The sequence below is a fragment of the Cyrtonyx montezumae genome, unplaced genomic scaffold (assembly GCF_038088225.1).
Source record: "Cyrtonyx montezumae isolate F1298 unplaced genomic scaffold, pur_monq_1.0 scaffold_11, whole genome shotgun sequence".
In the NCBI taxonomy this organism is placed as follows: Eukaryota; Metazoa; Chordata; class Aves; order Galliformes; family Odontophoridae; genus Cyrtonyx; species Cyrtonyx montezumae.
The window spans coordinates 6,408,181-6,428,584 of NW_027071837.1; the positions used below are offsets into that span (position 1 = coordinate 6,408,181).

The following is a 20,404-nucleotide window of genomic DNA, read 5'->3' on the forward strand; positions in this document are numbered from 1 at the left end:
CAGACTTTCAATGTTTGTGCCATCTTTTCAGTTACCCCTTCAATGGTGAAGCTCGTGAAATCAGCAACAAGTAAGACTTTCTCCGCTCATCTGAAGAGGTGCTGCAGAGGGCCATAGAGCCTTGACAACAGAAAAAGAGGCACTTTCTCCTCCACTTGTTGCCCCAGTACATCTGAGCTGAAGCCAGATTAATACAATGATGAATCCGATAAATATTGTTGCATTATGAGTCAGCTTCATGACACCTGATACTGAAGATGGTACAACCATCCTTAAATATCTAGACTGAAAGTAGGCATTTCTGTTAAAATTGCAAACAGGCTTTGTTTATACATCCCATAATACTAAAGCTCAGATGAGAAATAGGAAATCCTGAAGTGTTTTTTTTCCAGAATAATACAGGTATTAAAAATGCAACACAGGTCCTTCAACTGAAGAGATGGACAATAAAAATTGAACCACAAAAATTTCCCTATGTGTGTACAAAGTCATGCAGAGTTAATGTTGCTTTTACTTAAACACGTTTGTCCTCAAAATTCTAAGTAGTGGTGCACTTCTAGACAGGATTGAAAACATATTTCATACAATGTGTGACTTGCTTGGTACAGTACTTTCTGATAAGGCATATGAAAGACATCACTGGTACTATGTAAGGATCATGGAATCTTAGTTCATCTCACACAGAAATGATGGCATGTTTGCAATGCATTTCTGTAGTTGCTTTACCAAGTGTAATAGTGGCTAGGCAACTGAGAGAATACAAATGAGACATTATCATTTGATCTACAGCATTTCTTTAAAATTCCAAATCTTGCTACAGGAGCTCTCATGCATACTTAACACTGCCATTGTTAGATAATTACTCATTATAAATGAGCAGAAACTAAAGCCTGACATACTGTTCAGTTTTCTGAGCACATATAAGTTTCAATGTTAAAATGGAAATATAATATACTTCAAAACCATTTTAATGAACAAATGAGCTGGATTTAAATCTAGTAATAGTTTGTTTTTCTGATGACTGGAAAAATCTATCTTTGTAGCTTCTAGTGACTTGCAGAATCTCAGTGTAAAAGGTTATTTGAAATTTACATTAATACATCTCTTCAGAGTTAAAGGATACAGACCCTTGGAGAAACTAGTCCATACGAGACTGCATGTTAACTAGATCTTTCTTTGATTTGATATCGTGCCTGTAAGTAATGTGTGCTTCATTACCAGCAAGTAGTATCTGCCGAATGCTTTGAAAACTACCTTGATAGTTTTAGTTCATTTTCCAGAGGGAAACTGGAGTTACGCTCATCTTTCAGGAGACCATGACAGGAAGTTTGTAACATATTCAAAGGCCTGAAGTAAAGCATAGTAATATCCCTTGGAAACACAGTCTAGGATCAGTGTTGAGCTGCTGTAATTTAGTGTATTGGGGATGAGAAGCTCAACCCTCAAGTCTGTCAAACAGTCGCAACCCATACCTCTCACATCTAAGAGTTACAAATTCTCAAAATACCTGTGAATTTAAGACAGGCAATCTCCAAAATGAGTACATGCTAAAGGTTTAGTTATATACAAGTGTACATGCATTTCAAATTCATAACATGCTGCAGTTGCTACAGGAAAATCCACAAAGACACTACAATCTTTTAGACCAATAATAAATAGTCATCTAAAAGTGTCTGCCTTACAAACACATGTAAACTCTTATGAGCTGTCAAAATTTTTCTTCTGTTGCCTCTCCTCCTGCTATAGTAAATTTCTAGATGTGGTTGTGTTAGCAATGGTCTTTTGTCTACTGCTTTATCTACTAAAAAAAAAAATTCATCTCCTCCACAATGCCAAATTGTCTAATTTTTTGCATCTTATTCATAGAACCTGTCATTTCTACAGATCTATCACTTTATTTATTCATTCCACTTCATAATGAAGTTTGGCCTTGGTTGTGCCTCTTACATTGGTGCCTCGAGCTTCCAAAATTAGATCTTAACATTTGAAATTTCACATAATTGTAATGATTTATGGACTCCTAGATATTATCCACAGAGTTCCATTGCATTTGGAGCAAGAAAAAGAAGCCCAAACAGAATGCAATAGGGAGAGCAAGAATAACAAGAATCACACCAGTATCTGAGACCTGCTTGGTGAGATGTAATTACTTAGATGAGATATTCCCAAAAGATCCAGGATGGAATTCCAGGGCTTTGCTGAAATCTAATTCTGTTAGATATGATTGGGGAGAACTGTATTACAATCCCATAACTTGATGCTGAACATGTGAGCAAGCTGGTGCAGACAAAAAGAAAAAAATAAAGTTGCACTGGATCTGTCCAAATTTTCAGAGCTTTTCTTTTTTCTTCTCAGCCATTCATCTGTCTGCGCTATTTAATCAAGGCTTCAAATTATCCAGTTCAGTCAGGGTTGTTGAACATTTTTCCAAACAAGTCTAGTACAATCAATGCAACATTACTATTATGTATTATTTATCTTGCACATGAAGCTAGGATTATTTTCACACCAAATAAACCTGAAGGCCTTTGAGTTCAAGATTCTCAAATAGTAATGTACAAATACATTTTACAACTGATATATTTTCTGACATGAGCAGAAGGTAGATAAATTCCTGACACAATGGGAATGAAAATACAAGTTCTATCAAGGACTTGCAAGCAAGCTCATATTCTCACAATCTATGAATGAAAAGTGGCAACCCACTTGTTAACTGAAGTTCTCCTCTAGAAAGAAGAACTTGTGGAAACATAACTACAAAGTTTACTCTTTATCTTACTGATTTTAGAATGAAGTCTACTGAACACAATGCTGTGTTTTCTTACTGATAGCTTCACATACATTCAGACTTTTTCATTTCTCTCTTGAGAATTTGAAATTATTACTTGTATAATATCAGGAGTCAGACAGACTGTGAGCAACCCAAAGGTAAGCACAGATGACTCACTGCAACTGGTACAGTGCTGCAGCATAAACAGTCCCCACAGCGAGAGCTGTGTTTATGCACATACTCTTAAATATGTGGCTTTACATAGCATACACAACACACAAATGCTATGAAGTTAGCTGGTGGTACTGAGAGTGGTACGCAGTCATTATTTATCTATTTACTAGAAAAGAGTTATGGAAGTATTTGTATGTGTGGGAAGTTTTAAAAAATAACTTGTGAGCCTGGTCCAAGCTTAAGGGGCAGCCTCTAGGAAATCAAGGACAGAGAAGAGAACGGAGCCATAAATACTAACTCCCTCAAGGGGAGCTCAAAAGGAAACTATCTGGACTCTAAAGCAAGAAAGGAATTAAGAAAGTAATGTTAGTCAGGAGTTTCATGGTATTTTCAAGGTCAAGATCAGAATCTGAACTCATGCCTAGTTTAGGAAGGTAGTCATGAACAAAACTGAAGGTTGAAAATATGCACAGTCTAACAGATAGGAAGTTCACTGAAGAAGCTGGACTTCCCATTGTATGTTAAGTGCACTGCGTTTAAGAAAATCATTTGTTAAAAAAACTTTGTCACAAATATATATAAAAAAGAGTACTTTTTAATTTGCTAGTCCTTTTCTGTGTTATTATTCTTACCAGCATAGGGGTATTTGAGAAGCTAAAATATTGCCAGATTTTTCTTATTATATATCAGAGATATGTCAAATTATCTCAATAAATGAAATCAAGTCACTCACAGAAATCTTATTTAGAAGTCTTATTTATAAATGTTTATACTGGCATCAGATTTTTAAGATCTTTAATGCTGTATCAACAGCTTTTTTTTTTTTAACATACTTTTCTTCCTTTGCAGTAGCCCAAATTGAAGGAGAAATGCTATTTTTAACCTTGAGATACCTGTACCTGCCGGATTGTGTTATAACCTTCTTATTTAAAAGCAATTCTTTGTACTTAACATCTTACCTCAGCATGCTACATGGTTATGGATTAGAGTGCATTTGTTAGGAGGAAAAGAATAGAGTGACTGTAAATTAGCAATGCTGGCCGATTGAGTCACCATTTCCCTTCTAGCTTCTGGGCCAGAAAAGTCTCCTTGTGAACCCCAATTTCCTTATTTCGAAGGATAAACATCTGTGTGCTTATTTTAAAATTATGCTGAAATAGCTGAAGAAGGGTTAGCACAGGATGTTAGGTACAGCTTCTCTCATTCATTGTAAGTACTAAGATACAGTTACAGTATATGTTTAAGTGCAATCAATTTTTAAAGCATATATGAAAAATAATACTGTGCTATATACTCTGAAGCTTCATCCATGTTGCAGGTAAGAAACAATCTTTTTGTCTACCAGTGCAGGAAGCTGTCTGCTTCTGGTTTCTAAATTCATGGACTGGACCACCTGTAATTCGGCTTGCCAATCATTTGACTAAAAACCCAAGATCTTTTCTGACATACAGTCTATTCTAACCAAATAACCTAGAAAACTACTTAGGTAATGCCAGTTCCAGTTGAATAATACAGTGGATAATCTGTGTCTACATGTCATTGGCAATCACATGCCCTGTCTGCAATGCTACCCATGTACAAAGCACCAGGCTGGGGCAGACAAACCCCTCAGGCTGCAATGCCTGGTGCCTCCCTTCTGAAACGGGCAATGACTGTAAGACCACCTTGGGAAAAAATTTCAAGAATAACCAATAGCAAGAGCATCCCAGCAACACTGTTATTTGGGGTCTGCTTTTCTTTAATGATTCTCAGACAAAATTGAGATTGTGGGGGTGCAGTTGGAAGCCTCAAAATACACAACAACCACAGCATGATCCTACAGAAAAAAGATTATGAGAGAAATGGCAGCTCTGTCAGAGAGTTAAACACTTCTTTTTATCACGGTCATGAATAAGGACTGAACCAAACCACATTTCACAGAATTGTTAAGTCTTAAAGAGAATGAGCAGCTACCATTTCTTTTAAATTCACTCTGAAATTGTTACTGGGTAAAGCATTCCATCAAATAGCTGTGCAGCACAGCTGTTTATCATATTCCTATTTTTACATCTTGACTTTTGACTGTGACTATGTATAGGAGTTTCTTCAGCCTGTAAAGCACTTTTTAACAAGAAATATTAATGTACCGTTATATATAGCATCCTCACTCCTAATTCAGCATGGATCGCTGTTATACAAAACAGAAAGCATCTGCTTAATAGTGGGATAATTTCTCTTCAACCCACCAGATTAGAAATAGAAAGTTAATGGCAGAGGTTAATGAAGATTGTACCAAGAAGGGCTGAGTTTCTGCAAGTATGTTTCAGAGGCAAAACAAACCCTAGAATTCAGCATTTATAAAAACATTAAAGAAAAGTTAAAAGAGTTTCTATTAAGAAATTTCTACTGATGACATTGATATCTTAGGCTTGTAATTCCTATGCATATAATGATTCACTCCTAACTCAGGAGCTAGAATAAGGTCAGGGCATTTTCTTGTTTTCCCTGCTCCCAGATATCTTGCCTATCTTGGGATTTCTGCCAGTATTGTCAACCAGAGTAGTTGATCTTTATGTTGGTGCACTGAATTATCACAATGTGGACAGCTGTCTCCTTGGCAATTTTATGTAACGTGAATCTTTCTTTTCCTCTCTTTGCTTTCAACTGCTTTGGCTCTGTGAGAAGAGCTCTGATTGCAAGATGCCTGTCACAGCATGCTCCCTATGAGAAACAAACACTACTCTGAAATGCTCCTTAAAGGTCTCACTGTATTTGCCTCATCTTAGCTCAAAGATAGAAAATCTCCTGCTGCTTGCAGTGAGATTTAGTAAGTTGGTTTTCCAGTTACAAAGGCAGACACTTTCACATAAACCAAGTGCACTCATTAAGTTTATTGGGTAGTTAAAGTGTTAATGTTAGAGCCCTCCTAACTATTCTAATAGCTGATACCAGTAGAAAAGTAAGTCGTAGTAACGTCACAGCTCTTTCCTTAGTCCTTTTATTGTGCCAGTTACAGGATGACAGAGAATAGCATTTCTGAAGCTGTGACACAAATCTGGCAACCCACTCCATTCTGACACAAATTAAGGGCCAGAAGTCATACAATGATCCAGACACAAACTCCCTCCACAAAAATACCCTCATCCTATCAAACAATCAGAAGAGTATAGGAAAATAAAAAAGAAAAAGAGAAAAGAATTGTCCTTTTCCAGCTCCAGAATAGTTTATAGTATTGCACTTCTGAAATCAGTCTGTAGTCTAGAAGAGGCGTATAAAAACACAAAAATGAACTGAAGAGAAAGTACCTTAGCATTTTCCCAAAATCTAAATAACTTGTAATTATGAACCCTGAAATGGAAAACTGGATATTTTGATATGCAAGCTGATATCCAACTGTTCCTCTCCTTTAGGAACAAACAAATCATAATTTAATCAACTAAACTAATTATTATACAACTCAGACTCCACATAAAGACATATCCAAATGCTTTTCCATAACAGGATACAGCAAAGAATTGTAAAGGATGTGCTTTATTTGCAGATCTCTGGCACAGATTTTTTTTTCACAGTGATGAGAATACATTCCAGTATGGGGGTAGGTCAGAGTGATGACATGCTGACAGCTAGTGGGGCCTGTGGAAAGAGCTGCTTGTGATCTTCCCCCCAAAAAAGAATTAACAAGCTAATTTTAAAGACAAATGTATCGAAGCTCCAACCTCAACAGATTATGCAATCAGTGATATTTGATTCCCAGTGAAAAAAAAAATTAGCATGTGAATAAATAAGAGTTTTGATATCAATTGTAATATGATAAAAACAGTTTTGCTTTTATAGTTTTCAAAGAGCTTTCTCTCAACATTCCTATCTCCCTTTATTCCCACTGTTTTTCTTCACACGTAACACTACTGAAGAGTAGCAGAGCTTGTCTTTCATTTTCTAAACTGTTCTTCATGGTGTGATTGGTATGGGACTCCAGTACAGTCCTTTTCTTCATAACAGAAATGTTTGCTTTCTGTTAAAGTATTAGGTGAGTGAGGGATAGATTTTATAACATTTCAGCCCAATGAGGATGAACCTTCTGGGACATTGTTTTTGGACCATCAATCAAGATAACCAGACAAAAGAACAGCTACAGAAATAGTGTCATTGTTCTTCCTGATAAGTCAAGGAAGCAGAGCTGTTCTGGATGAAACGGATTCAAGTACAGTGGACCATGCAGAATTAGATCCAAATCCTTAAACATGGAAGGAGCATTTTGGCTGGATCAGTTGTTGCTTCCAATGACTGTGTAGAGGGAATTTTAATTTGAAGCACTAAGGCTTTAAGAAGAGCTTTAACACATTTTTTGATAAGCATTGCAGCACTGCTGCTTGAGAGCAGGAGATGTCAGAAAAAGTTTTTAAAAGCACAAAGCAGAAAAAGAGGGAAGATGCTGTGAGTACCCATTCCACCTCACTATCCCCTCTAAATCATGCTATTTAGGCTGTAACAGTGATGATCACAGACACAAGTAATACAAATAACACAAAAGAAATTTTGAAATAAAATCAGCAAATTAGTGTTAATAATGTGCACAGATCCAGGTGAACATTTGCCAGCCAGTTTTCATGGTAAAGTTAAGCTAACTTCTTACTGCAGGAACCTGAGAGAAACAGCTGATCTGGCAGACAGGTGACAGGTGACAGCACAACATACCAGCATGATGCTGGCTCACCATGGCACTGCACAGCACCATTAGTGCATGCTGACATCTCTGCATTCACAGAACACTCCTGTTTGTCCACAACATGATGAGTTACCCAATCCACATCACTATTAACAGTGCGATATGGTTTATGGGATCTAATACAAGACAAGCTAACTACCTAATTTCATAGGATGAAATGAAAAGAAAAACAAAAAGATCTGATTTGCACTTAGAAGCATTCCTAGTACATTCTGTTATTTCTATAGATCTGCACCACTTATATTATGAAAGTATTAGAGATCGTTTTTACTGCAATTGTATCAGGAGCATAAAATCACCATAACAGCTGCATTGTGCTTGGAGCCACACAAATACATAGCAAAAGCACTGTCTGTAAAACAGGGAATTTACATGGATATGTACAAATAACCAAGACAGCATGAAAGCAGGATGAAAATTAAGAAAGAAACACATGAGAGATCAGCTTCTGGCTGAAATTGTGTTGGAACTGAGAATATACACAGAGTTAACTCCAAAAACAACTATGAACAATTAGAATGTCACTTGGTTTCATAAAAAAGTATAGAATAACATTTTATTCTGAATAAAACAGAACCCATTAAAAAAATCTTGCTATATTGCTCAAAAATTATCATCATAATTATTCAGTTTATGTCTCTCCAGCTTAATTCATTCAATTTTTATTTTATCATTGAGAATGTGTGTATAACAACAGTGGCCAGTAGGCTTCAAGAAAAATTGGCGTTACCGTGCCAGGATCAACAGCGTACTGTCTGCCAACAGCCCTGCGTTCCCTTGATGCAGAGCTTGCACAAGTAACTCTTCTGACCTGACTACAGAAAGGTTGAGGTTTAGAAAGTAACCAGAATCACAATGCAGATTAGATAACCTCAAAAAACACATAAAAACAGCAGTTTGTTTAGAACATGATGCTTTTGCAGCAGGTAAAAAGATCTTTGAAGAGAAGAGGCAAAATATCTCACTCATTCAGCAATATAACAGTATACCTGAGCTTTTTGGAATAAAAATTCTAATTGTTCTTAATTTGGATCCTATTAGCAACCAAAATTCCACTTACAGAAAATACCAGATTAATTGATGTTCATCCAGGACCATATCTCTACACAAATAATGATAACAATCATTAGATTCACTTAGTCGATACGGTTTGTCTCAGCAAATACTGAGACTTCAAGAGTACAGTCAATTGTGAATCTTCTTTCTTCCTCTTAATTTCTAAAGTGCATTGGTAATTGAAGTCAAGTAACAAAATTACAGATTTCAAATGCAATTGTAAGTATGCATTTTTTTCAAATGGCTTAAGTAATTTAAAATGGACAAAAAAAAGAAAAAGGATTTTTTAAATTTTTCTACTTTAAAACAAGAACTAAACGCTAACAAATGTCTCAACATTTCATATAGCCAAAAGCTCCTCTTGGTGCTACTGATTATGTTAAACTGAACAAAGAAAGGAAATTGGATTGCATCATCGTAGTCTCATTAAATAAATAAATAAATAAATGAAAGCAGTGAGATTATGAGACAAAATAAGACTTATAGAAAGACATGAAATGAATTGCCTCATGTAAGTAAGAGAAACACAGATGTCACATTAAGCTAATTTTACTTCATGTGTGGCCCAAGAGCAATTGGAAGTAACGACAAGCTTATCAAGAGAAGACTACCACTTCCCTCTGATGTACCACTCACTCTAGCTGGGTGACATGGCAGTCCTCACGACTGTTGCTTTCACTTGGCACTTGTGCCAGGTCTTCACACTTGTCATTTTCGAACACTGTGGACAAGATAAGGGATTGCTTTCCTCACAGAGGTCTGCTTCTCTGTGATAAACGTCTATCTCATCCATAACTAGATTTAAGATAGGTGGGATACACTCATCTTCAAAGCTGTCAGCAGAAGCGAACTCTATCAATGGCTTCAGCTTTCATACATTACAGATAAACTTTCCATTTTAATCAGTGCCCTTTGTGACTTTTCAGGCTATCATAACCATCAAATGCCTAATATACTCCCAGATACTGGGTGTTCCAAATTAGATTCCAGTTACCCAGTCAAGCTTCAGGGCCTCTATTTACTGCAAACGTGACAGCTAATCAGATATAAGAGGAGTCTGAAAAAGTGAAGAGAAGAAATTTGTTCCCTGCCCACCTCTGTCCTGCCAAGCAGCTTGCCACAGCAATGTTTTTTAAAACTTTTATAAACCTCAAACAGAAAAAAATAGGGTTGTCCATTATCATGTCAGCTTGAGTGATGACATTATATATATCATAGAATGTCTGCCACTACATCATTGTTTACAGATGTCAGATTTCATTTATTATTAAAAAATAATAATAAAAAAACAACACAAAAAAAATATTTTACGGTTATCTTTATTATTTCACAGGAAACGAGTGATTTCTAAACTGTGAGGTGCAGCTATCTTACTAACCTTTGTATGCAGATTAACTTCTATCATAAATGGTATTAGATGGTATTCACAAACACATTATTATTGCCTAAATTACTTAATCTCAGAGTACTGTGTAAAAGACCAACGGTGCTGGTGAGGTTGTAAAGAAAACAGCTACAAAACAGAAATTTTCCCTGTGTATTTTGCATGAAAGAAAGCAATGCATCCAGGAAAATGTGCTTTTATCTTCTTTATCTTCCAAATATAGGAAATGTATATTAAGGTTTTATTAATAGTCAGATATCAATAAAATATCCCTAACTAATTTGTAAGAAAATTTATATATAGTATTCCATATTTACAGGAAGGAAAAGATTTAAAAAAATAATCAGTATGTGTATTTATAGAGCTGCTGCCCTACGTGTGTTAGAGCTGCAGAATATTACGCTTTTGTGTTTTCCATTTCATTCACTTTGTCCACTTTCTCCCTTTTGTGTTAGCTGTTTTAATGATACTTAAGTCAGGCACTCAGGGATCAAATTACCAAATTAGAGAATTATTTCTGAATATGCAATCTCTATGTACAAGTTAACATCCACTTGCAAAAGCCACTCACCTGCATCGCTGTAAATTCACCTCTACAGTGTGACCTTTTCCCCCCTCTCCAATCTCCACTCATCAGCAAATCACAGATCTCATAACAACTTGTTTTACAGGAGTTTTTAGAATTACAGAATCATCAAGGTTGGAAAAGACCTCCAAGATCTTCTAGTCCAACCATCCACCTGCCACCACCATTTTCCCACTAAACCATGTCCCTTAGTACAACATCTAAAAGTTTCTTGAACAACTCCAGGGACACTGTCTCAACCACCTCCTTGTTTCAGTGCCTGACTGCTACTTTGGAGAAGAAATCTTTCCTAATGTTCAACCTGAGTCTCCTCTGGAACAACTTGAGGCCATTCCTTCTAGTCCTATCACTAGTTATACAGAAGAAGCCAACCCCCACCTCGTCACAGCTCCCTTTCAGGTAGCTGTAGAGTGATAAGTTCTCCCGAGTCTCCTCTTTTCCAGACAAAATAATTCCCTCATCTGCTCCTCCACAAGTCCTGGAGACTTGTGTTCCCAACCTCTCACCAGCTTCATTGTCCTTCACTGGATATGTTCCAGGGTCTCAATTTCTTTCTTGTGGTGAGGGGCCCAAAACTGAGCATAGTACTCAAGGTGTGACCTCACCAGTGCTGAGTACAGAGGGATGACCTCTTCCCTGCTCCTGCTGCAACACTATTTCTGATAAAAAACAGAATGGCATTGACTTTCTTGTCCACCTGGGCACACTACTGGCTCATGTTCAGCTAAGCACTGACCAACAATTCCAGACCCATTTCCTACACACAGTCTTCCAACCACTCTGCTCAAAGCCTGTAGCATTGCGTGAGGTTGCTGTGGCCAAGGTGCAGGACCCGGCACTTGGTCTTGTTGAACCTCATCCCATTGGGATCCCACTGATCCTTCAGCCCAGCAATCCAGCCTGTCCAGATCCCTCTGTACAGCCTTCCTACGCCCAGGCACATTGACATTTCCTCCCAGTTTGGTGTCATCTGTAATCTTACTAAGAATGCACTCAGTATCCTTGTCCAGGTGATCAGTAAATATACTGAACAAGACAGGTCCTAATGATGACTCCTATGGAACACCAATACTGATCAGGTGTTGGCTTACTTCATTATATGTGATTATTATTAGATAGTAATTTCTTTTTATAAGCAGATAGCTAAAACAACTCAAAAATCCACACAGTTGTCAGCCTCAACTGACATTTAGTACCTTCAAACATATGCCAAAAAGATATGAAGGTGCACTTCATACTTTAAAACATGAATGCTGAGCATATCCCGATTTTGATCTCTGACCATTCACCATATTTTAAATCAAACGCCCACCTGATGATTCCCCTGGTGGTTGACATGCATGTGATGCATGGTGTTGCTCTCAGGAGGTCATCAGAAAGGTAAGCATTTCACGAGAGTGGTGCAGAGCAGTAGTCAGCCATTACATACTCCCATCTATATACAAGCTAATTTGATTAAAGGTAGAAGATCAATCAAAATCTATTGCTTCAGAATGATTAATTACCTCAGCACTTTCAGAATTAATTATTAGTACACAGCCATGGGGATAGGAAAACCCAATATAGCAGAAGTAGAGGCACCCAGCGGGTAGATTTACTACACTGGGATCTATTTTAGCCCAGAATTTATTATCCTTAACTAATGACAGTGTCTTAACTATTTTTCTCAAATTACAGCCAAGTGCTATAGTGTGTTTACAATTTGGCAATGATGGAATTAAAGTATTACTCTTAGATTTCATCTTTACTGTGAAATTAAAAGCACACAAAAGCAATAAAAAATTCAAACCAATAAATTTTAAATTAAATCACATCGGTTTTTGAACAGGGAACAAAATACTGAAAATGCTGTAATTTTATTTTTTCTTGTGCCTCAGTATGAAGTCCCAAGTCCAGCTGCCAGAACAGAGTTATTGATGAAGTTTAAAGAGTATATTTCAGCAACTTCAGTTTTACTGATTATCTGACAAGTCAGCATGGCCAAAAATGCTGCCATTTTCACCAGGGAAAGAAAGCTTTCTATTAGCAGCTGTCTGCCAGCAGTGTGCAGCAATGGCCTCATCTTCATTACAACATCAAGAAGATTTACTGAATTCTGTACATCATTATGAAGGCAAACTTCCCATAGGGCCACCAGCTTGGCTCCAACAGCCTGTGTGGTCACCAGTGGCACACTGTGGTCTGCAGCCAAGAGCTGGACCTGTAAACAGGGTAAAGCTGAACTGAGATGTCCAGCATTTGCTGACAGCTTTTGTACTGTGAACACAGAGGACTGCCTGGATAACAGGGTACTTTTGCCTCTGTTTCACAGGGCATTTTGTTTGCCCCTCTCACAAATGTGTCAAGCTTCTGTTTAAATCCACTTAGAATTCTCTTTCTGTGTTTCTCTGCTTAACTGTTATCAAGTATGCAGTCTCAAAAAGTCTGGCCTCTGCTGGCTTATGGACAGCACCAGTTAACTTGTTCATAGTGCAAACTGGCACTTCATTCTGCCACTACAGTCTCTCTTCCCCCATACTATATTACTCGAGAAAAGCCCTGGTTCCCAGCCAGACTTTACCTTGCAGTTTGAAAAAAAAAACAACAACATTAATTCCATTTTCTATGTCTAGATGTTCCATTCCCTTGTTATTAGTAAATCATTCTTTATACCTGTTTCTCAAGTGAGTTCTTTGTTCTTCAGCTTGGAAAGTCATTCTGTTTATAATACTCCTGTTGTGGTACCATCATTGCCTTTGTTGGTTTTATTTTTGTTTTTCACTTTTGCTTTCTTTTTCTTGTATTAGGAATAAACTGGGATTTTTTTTCACATTGCATTTGGTACTGGTGATTTATAGTTTATCTTTATAATACTCTGTTGGTTTTTTCTTTATGTCATTTTCTGCCAAAGATTTATATACTAGTTACATACACTAGTTCCTATGAGAAAGACTTTCAACTATTAGATTTCATCCCACTGCTATTACTCCAAATCCTTAGCAAAATCCAGTTCTTATGTCACATACACCTCCTTCTCCAAATTTTTAGCCATGCTTGGCTTTGAAATAGAATATTTCATTAACACATTCCTACCTTTTAATGACAATTTCATTAACAAAGATAATGAAGAAGATTTTTCAATCTTGCATTAATATGTCTTTTCCTTAATTACTAATGCTCCACCTTAATGTCATAATAATAGTTATTAGGTCTTAAGTCTATATAGATTAAATGTACATTTGTTCCCCAGTTTAGAAAATGAAACTGAAATGAGATAATAGGGCTAAACTGGTACCATACTTGGGAGATTTATGATACCATTTACGCTCTTCTTTTTATGCATATCTTGATTTCTTTCTTGCAAACATGTTCCAATAGAGAACCCATATCATAATGCCACCACTTGCTCAGAAGCGCAGGTTTTTCTTGAAGCATTGTCTCTTGGAATTGCAGAAAAATCAGTATAACATTATCAGTTTTGATACCCCAGGAGAAATATTATCTCCTCTCCTTCACATGAAGGCACTGAACATGCTTTAAAATTTTAGTTCCATTATCATAATTCTTCATCAGCCTCTCACTCACATTATCAACCTTTACAAATATTAAAACAATGTGAGAGGGTTCTTAGGTTTTGAAGGAAGACACCTATGTCAACTTTAATAACCAACATACACCTTTGCTGTAGACCTCATTCTTATGTGGCTTAATCACCATAGATTACAGTCATTAAGAATTAAGATTAATTCTTTTGAACTTTTTTTGATCATTTAAAGTCAGGATAAGCTTTGTCCCAGCTAGTTATTCACTCCTGTTTGCTGGCCACATGTATGTCCCTATATAGCATATGTGACTAAAGAATTGATCTGCTTAAAAAATATTTTTTTTTTCTCCACAAGATGAAGTCAATCTAATTCTTCTATACAGATTGCCAAGCAGTTATACACCTGCTCTGGCAACCACAAGAGAAGATGCATCAGTTTGCATTTTGACTGTTTCCTCATTAGCTCTACATTACGTTCAAACTGTTTTCATTTTTTCCACTACTGACTAAATTTGCCACACATGCACTGATGAATGAAATTCATCACTTTCACAGACTGGTACACAAAATATTTTTGTTGCATTTGCCTTGTAAAAGTATGTCAATTTTCAGCAGTATATAAATATGTCACAGGTCTTCCTTTTTCTCTTGCTTAAATGTATAAAAGCACGTATGAATGGGCGTCCATGTTTTTTGCCTCTAGTTGTTGCCATTAATATAAACAAGGAATACTAAAAATGACTGAAGACTACACTTTTCATACTGTAAACATCATGTGATATTGTGCCAATTAAACTGTTACAAAAGAAAAAAGTTAGAAGGGCAAAAAATCTTCACAAAAGAGAAATGTTTATTAAACTGTGAATTCAAGTTTGAATCTACGCTATCAGATAATTAGACAGGTGATTAAACTTTCTTCAGTTTTCACACTTGAAGAGACATCAGGTGCCTGTACAGAGATATGTGTCAATGAGATTCAGATGTATTGGTTTTAGGCCAACAATTTAGAAGAGTCATGAACCCTATTTCTTCTGAAATTGCAACACACTGACAAGTCCAAACCCAGATCTCTCTTTAAATAGCCAGACAGGATCCATGTTCCTCTGCTAACAAGACTCATGCACCCTGCTCTCTGCATGAGATGACCCAAATGCTGATTTTATGTATGTTCTGCTCACTGCAGTAAAGCATAAATAAAGAGTCACAAAGAATAAAAGGGAGAAGGACCTGGAAAGGTAGTTTAGATCATGTGTATGCATAGAAGAAACCAAACAATACATACATCATGAAACTTGCCTTCTTCTGCGATATATATGTAGCCCCTTAGAGTTTCATTCTGTGAGAAATTCAGCTTGACTGACTAGAACATTCTTATGGGTATATTACAGCCTCAAATATGTGAACACAAACAAAAGCAAATAAACTTCAAAAGTTCTGCTTGTTCTTGCCAGCTGTGTCTCAACTCAGAAAAAAGTAACATTCTGGCATTCTACAATTTCATTCAGGAATTCTATAATTTTACAATGTTTTTCAAGTCTTAACATTAGGATCCCCAACTGATAGTTAATGAACTAAAAGTAACACAGATAGAGGACCTCATTCATGCAGACAAGCCCCTCAGATTCCAGTCTCAAGTAGGACACGGCAAGGACAGCAGCATGATTTCCAAAAGCCAGGATGATTTTGTCAGAGGCATCTTTGAGTCAGAGGTAATGCTCTCTGCTGGATGCTGTGGTTGTCACTGCAGAGATATACTTACCTTCTCACAGAGCTATTTCAACTGCATCGGACTTAATAATTCATCTTTCAAAATATAATAAAGCAGTAGTAATACACCTTTTGGGCCAAGTTTTGCCCAGAACAGATGTATTTCCAAATCACTTATTAGATCTCTAACAAGGCCTTAGAGGCTTCCATACATACAGGTGTCTTTTTATCAATGGTACAGTTCAATTTTATCTAGATAAAGAGTCCCTGGATAATTAGCAGTTGCCTAAAGTGCAGTGGAGTTTCTATCAAGTCAAGGCAGAGAAAGCAACAGCAGTATCTGAGCAAACCTTGATTCCGCCTGTTTTCAGTGTCACAAAAAAACAGTGATAACAGCTGAATTAAGTAATATGGCAGACTTCTTTGAGATAATTACCACAAACCACAATTGCTCTCAAAAGAGAAATTAGGAAATCCTTATTTCTTAAGACTGCAGTGCTACCCAGAAGTTCTTCCTGGAAAAGCAAACTAGTGTGTGCAGTAATGCTAGATTTGAAAACATGCAGGAGAGCATAAACTCCCTCACAGCATTTTTGACTGTGCAGGCTACAGTGATAACATCTTCAGAAATTGCCTATGTGTACAGCACCTGAGATTTACAAGAATACTATCCAATCCATAAACTCTTTACAGCTCAAAACTGTTTCTTTTAAAGTGGGCAAACTTACCCTGTATTGTTAGAAACACAGGGCTTTTTGGCCATGTTAAAATCAACATTCAGTTTCAATCACCGCCCTAAAAGGAAGCCCCCTTCTCCTATTCAAGTGATTTAATGACCAACTCAACCAGTTCATCACTTACTGGACTCTGGGTCTGAGTTTCCATCTCCTTCAGTCCGGCTGTTGGGTGATGCTTGCTCGTAGTACTCCTCCTGTGGGAAGCCAAGGGGCAGTGGGTGCGATGTGCTGGCACCACTGCTGGGCTCGTGGTCCCCAAGTCCACTGTCACTGCAGCTCTCCTGGGAGCCATCTGGTAGGTGAAACGTGACACGGCGCTGAGGCTACAGGGAAGGAAGAAAATTATATGGTTTCTACTACAGTATCAGTAATTGCTTAATGCAACCAATTTAGGAAATGTATTATTTCAGTTATCTGCTGAAGACGCATTATCTACAGTTCTGCACAATTTCAGGCTTTCGTGAACAGGCAGCCTGCTTTCAAACCCGCTTCACCTGACAGCACTGCTTTTTTCTACCTTTTAGAAATGTAAGCCCCGATGCAAAATGAAAGACACCACAAACTAAAGAGATTCTGTCAGACTTCACAAGTCTTTGGCTGCCTTTTGTATATTGACTTGGAGATTTCAATCAGTTTTTGAGGCTCAATTTATTTCACTGCTCAGTTTTCTAGTTTTCGGAAAACATTTTCTTTCCCATTAAAAGCTGCGTCACACTCTTGGGCCTAAAGAAATGTGACACACTTATAATGTTGTTGTATTCTTCCAAGTTAGAAAGAACAAACAATAACATGCCTTATGTATTGAAAACAATTTTAATAGATTTTGCACATCCATTAAACTAATGAATTGAAAAAAGATTCCACTACTCTGCTTCAGACATTTCATTACAACCCCTTTGATTTCCATTATACCACAGATCTGTGTCTCAGCAGTAAGACTGGAAGCTGGGAAACAGAGGAAGGAGCATGGCTAATGGCTTAAAGGAAGGGCCAGGAGAATAAAAGACATCCAGCACAGGACAACATTTTCATTCTTACTGAAATGTAAATCTATCACAGTATAGAAAGATAATGTAGAAGGAAAAAACAGGCAGAACTGCTAGTTGTGTCCTGAGAACTTGCAATACTTAATGTTAAAAAAGAAAACCACAGAAGATAACCAAACAAAAATCTGAAATAATCTTAATAATAAAAACTTCATTTCAAAGGCTAATAATCATAATTTCATCTGAAAGACAATGCAAAACTTTCCAATTCCAGAATTGCTGGAGATTGAATTTTTTATGCAATGATGAAAAAAAGAATAAGTATATACTGTCCTGAGGTATTTGGTCACTTACAAGTCACAGTGTTGAATGCGATGAAGTATATGAAACATGTTAAAATGTGAAGTTCCTCTTTTTTTCCCTAATTTCTTCCACGGTGACCTTATTTCATATGCCCAAAACAGCTGCTGTACAGCACAGTACAGCAAAGATCAACTTTACTTATGTAATTCCTGACAGATGTGAGTCAAAACTGCTCTTAGAAGTTACCAATAGGAAATTCTCTGCTTTCCCAGAAAACCTGTTCTAGTGCTAATGGATAGGTTTTCTTCTAATGTCAGATCTGACTCTTGTTACAAAATAAATTACTGCTTCCATCTCATTCATCTTGCTCTGCTTATCCCCACTCATCTTTCTGGTATTTGACACTTTAGTCTATTTCAGAATAAACAGATATTATTTCAATCTGTCTTGTGTCTTCTGATATTTTTTTACTGCTCTCTCTTGCACGTATGCTCACACATGATTCCTTGTGCCCTACTTAAAACTTTTTACAGAGGTTCAGTGGATGTCTTCAAAGTGCAGAGAAGAGATAAAGGATCACTTAACATCTCCTGGAGGCTCCACAATGTCTTTGTCCTTTTTACAGTACATTTTCCTCGCCAACTGCTAACTGTCCAAAGTTATGGTGAGGGCTAGGGATAGGGTCCACCTCCATCTCTAATGAACTTTTGCCAGTTGTTTCCTTTCTGGTGTGTACCACTGATTAATGCAGCATAAATCAGCACTTTGCATTCATTCTTTTTGATATTCTGTTTTTCCAGATTATTTATTGGTCCATCAAGTACACTGTATGTTCCAGCCCTTCTTTCTGAAGCACCTCTGTATATTTACCAAATTTCCAGTGTTAGATTTTCCCTCATTTGGCAACTGGGGGAAACTGGAACAGAGCAAGCCAAGAAATCTAGAAATCTGAGCACAGAACTAGTCCTCATCACTCAGGATGGAAAGTGATGGGAAGATCATTTCTGGGCCTGCAGAAGAAGCACTAGAACCCACTCAAAATAAATTGGTTTCATCAGAATCATACTATTTAACTCCATAGATTGGAAATAAGTAATTAGTATTTAACTTTTAAAAGTTTATAATATAAAATTCATAATGAAGAAATAACATCTTATTCTATTTCTTAACTGGAAATTGCCTCTCAGAGTCCTATTCATGCCAGCAATCTCTGTCTACTGAAAAACTACAGTTTTGTGGAGTTGATCCAGGGAATATATTCCTGCAGTGATCTGGATTTACCCCTGCACACAAAACTGCACCTGCCTTCGCACACTTGTAAGCTGGTACATGTGGGAATTGATCGTACAGTTGCTTTTGTCTTAAATGAGTCAGCTGTTCATAGTATCTATGAGAAACCCAATTGTCTCTCAAATTACCACAAAAACTACAAAACTGAAAATGTTTAGTTATATAAACTGAGTTGTTAATTGTAAGAAAGATGAAAAGCAGATGATGTAAAATAAACCAGAATCAGCTAAAAGCTTATCACTTATGATTTGACAGTGTCCCTGCCTTTGTCACACCTGACAACACCAAGACAGAGCAGAGCACTTCTGGAACAATTTATCAAGATGAAAAGAACATTTGTTTCTCTGCTTAGAAGTGCTGCCATTCTCTTAATTCATGCACACATCAGACAATGATCTGGAACAAGTCATTCTAATAAAATTTTGCCAGAAGCTGGGACTTATCTTCTGTCATATTTATTTTGGAAATTTCCTCCTTCAGGCATTAAAATTTCAATTGGTAAGATTATAAAATATCCTCAGCCTCCAGCTGCTTTCCTATTTATTTCCATAGGGAGTTAACACTGACAGCAGTAGAATATCAAGGATTATGGTTTATTTTATTTATTTGAATGATGGTTACTGTATTTTTTTTCAAAAAATGGACAAATGCAAGGAAAACCTTCATGCATTCTTACTGCATTTCAAAAATGCTGAGGAACTTGTGATATAATTAGACCAACTAGTTAAAATGAGGTAAATAATTAAGAAAAAGCATCCAGAATTATTTATTTTCTCTGATACATTTAAAAGTATTAAATTATTTTTATTGTTTTGAAAAGGAAATTTTGGTTTCAGAGATGTTATGTACCCAGTCACAGATTCTGTCAGAAGTCTCCTATGGCATCCCAAAATGAAACACATTTTGTAAAAGTGGCCTGTGTCTGGAGGGATCAAATTATCTCAGAAAACCTCAAACCTTTTACTCTCATTATTGAAATTTATATGAAGACTGATCAAAGCCCCAAACTATTATGTGTTCAATCTTTCACTACAATAATTAGGCTGTGGCAGAGGGAAGAATAAAAGATGAGTAAATAGCTTTGGATACTCTGAAGGGATGATTTCTGGAATTATACACCAGGGGTTAGCCAATTTATAATCAAAAACTGAAAAAAAGGTAATAGAAAAAGCAGCAGATATCA

The 20,404-nt window shown here is 36.8% G+C and overlaps 1 protein-coding gene across 4 annotated transcripts in view; it reads right to left on the reverse strand.

Annotated features, from left to right (window-relative positions):
• PCDH11X (protocadherin 11 X-linked) overlaps nt 1–20,404 on the reverse strand; it is a 395,938-nt gene that overhangs the window by 108,604 nt on the left and 266,930 nt on the right. For 2 of the 4 annotated variants that reach the window (XM_065729488.1, XM_065729487.1), the window contains exon 3: nt 16,763–16,965. In XM_065729488.1, the coding sequence (XP_065585560.1) occupies nt 16,763–16,965 (203 nt within the window). Of the gene's footprint in view, nt 1–16,758; nt 16,966–20,404 lie in introns of those variants that run through there. The other 2 variants (XM_065729489.1, XM_065729490.1) reach the window with 2 other exon arrangements.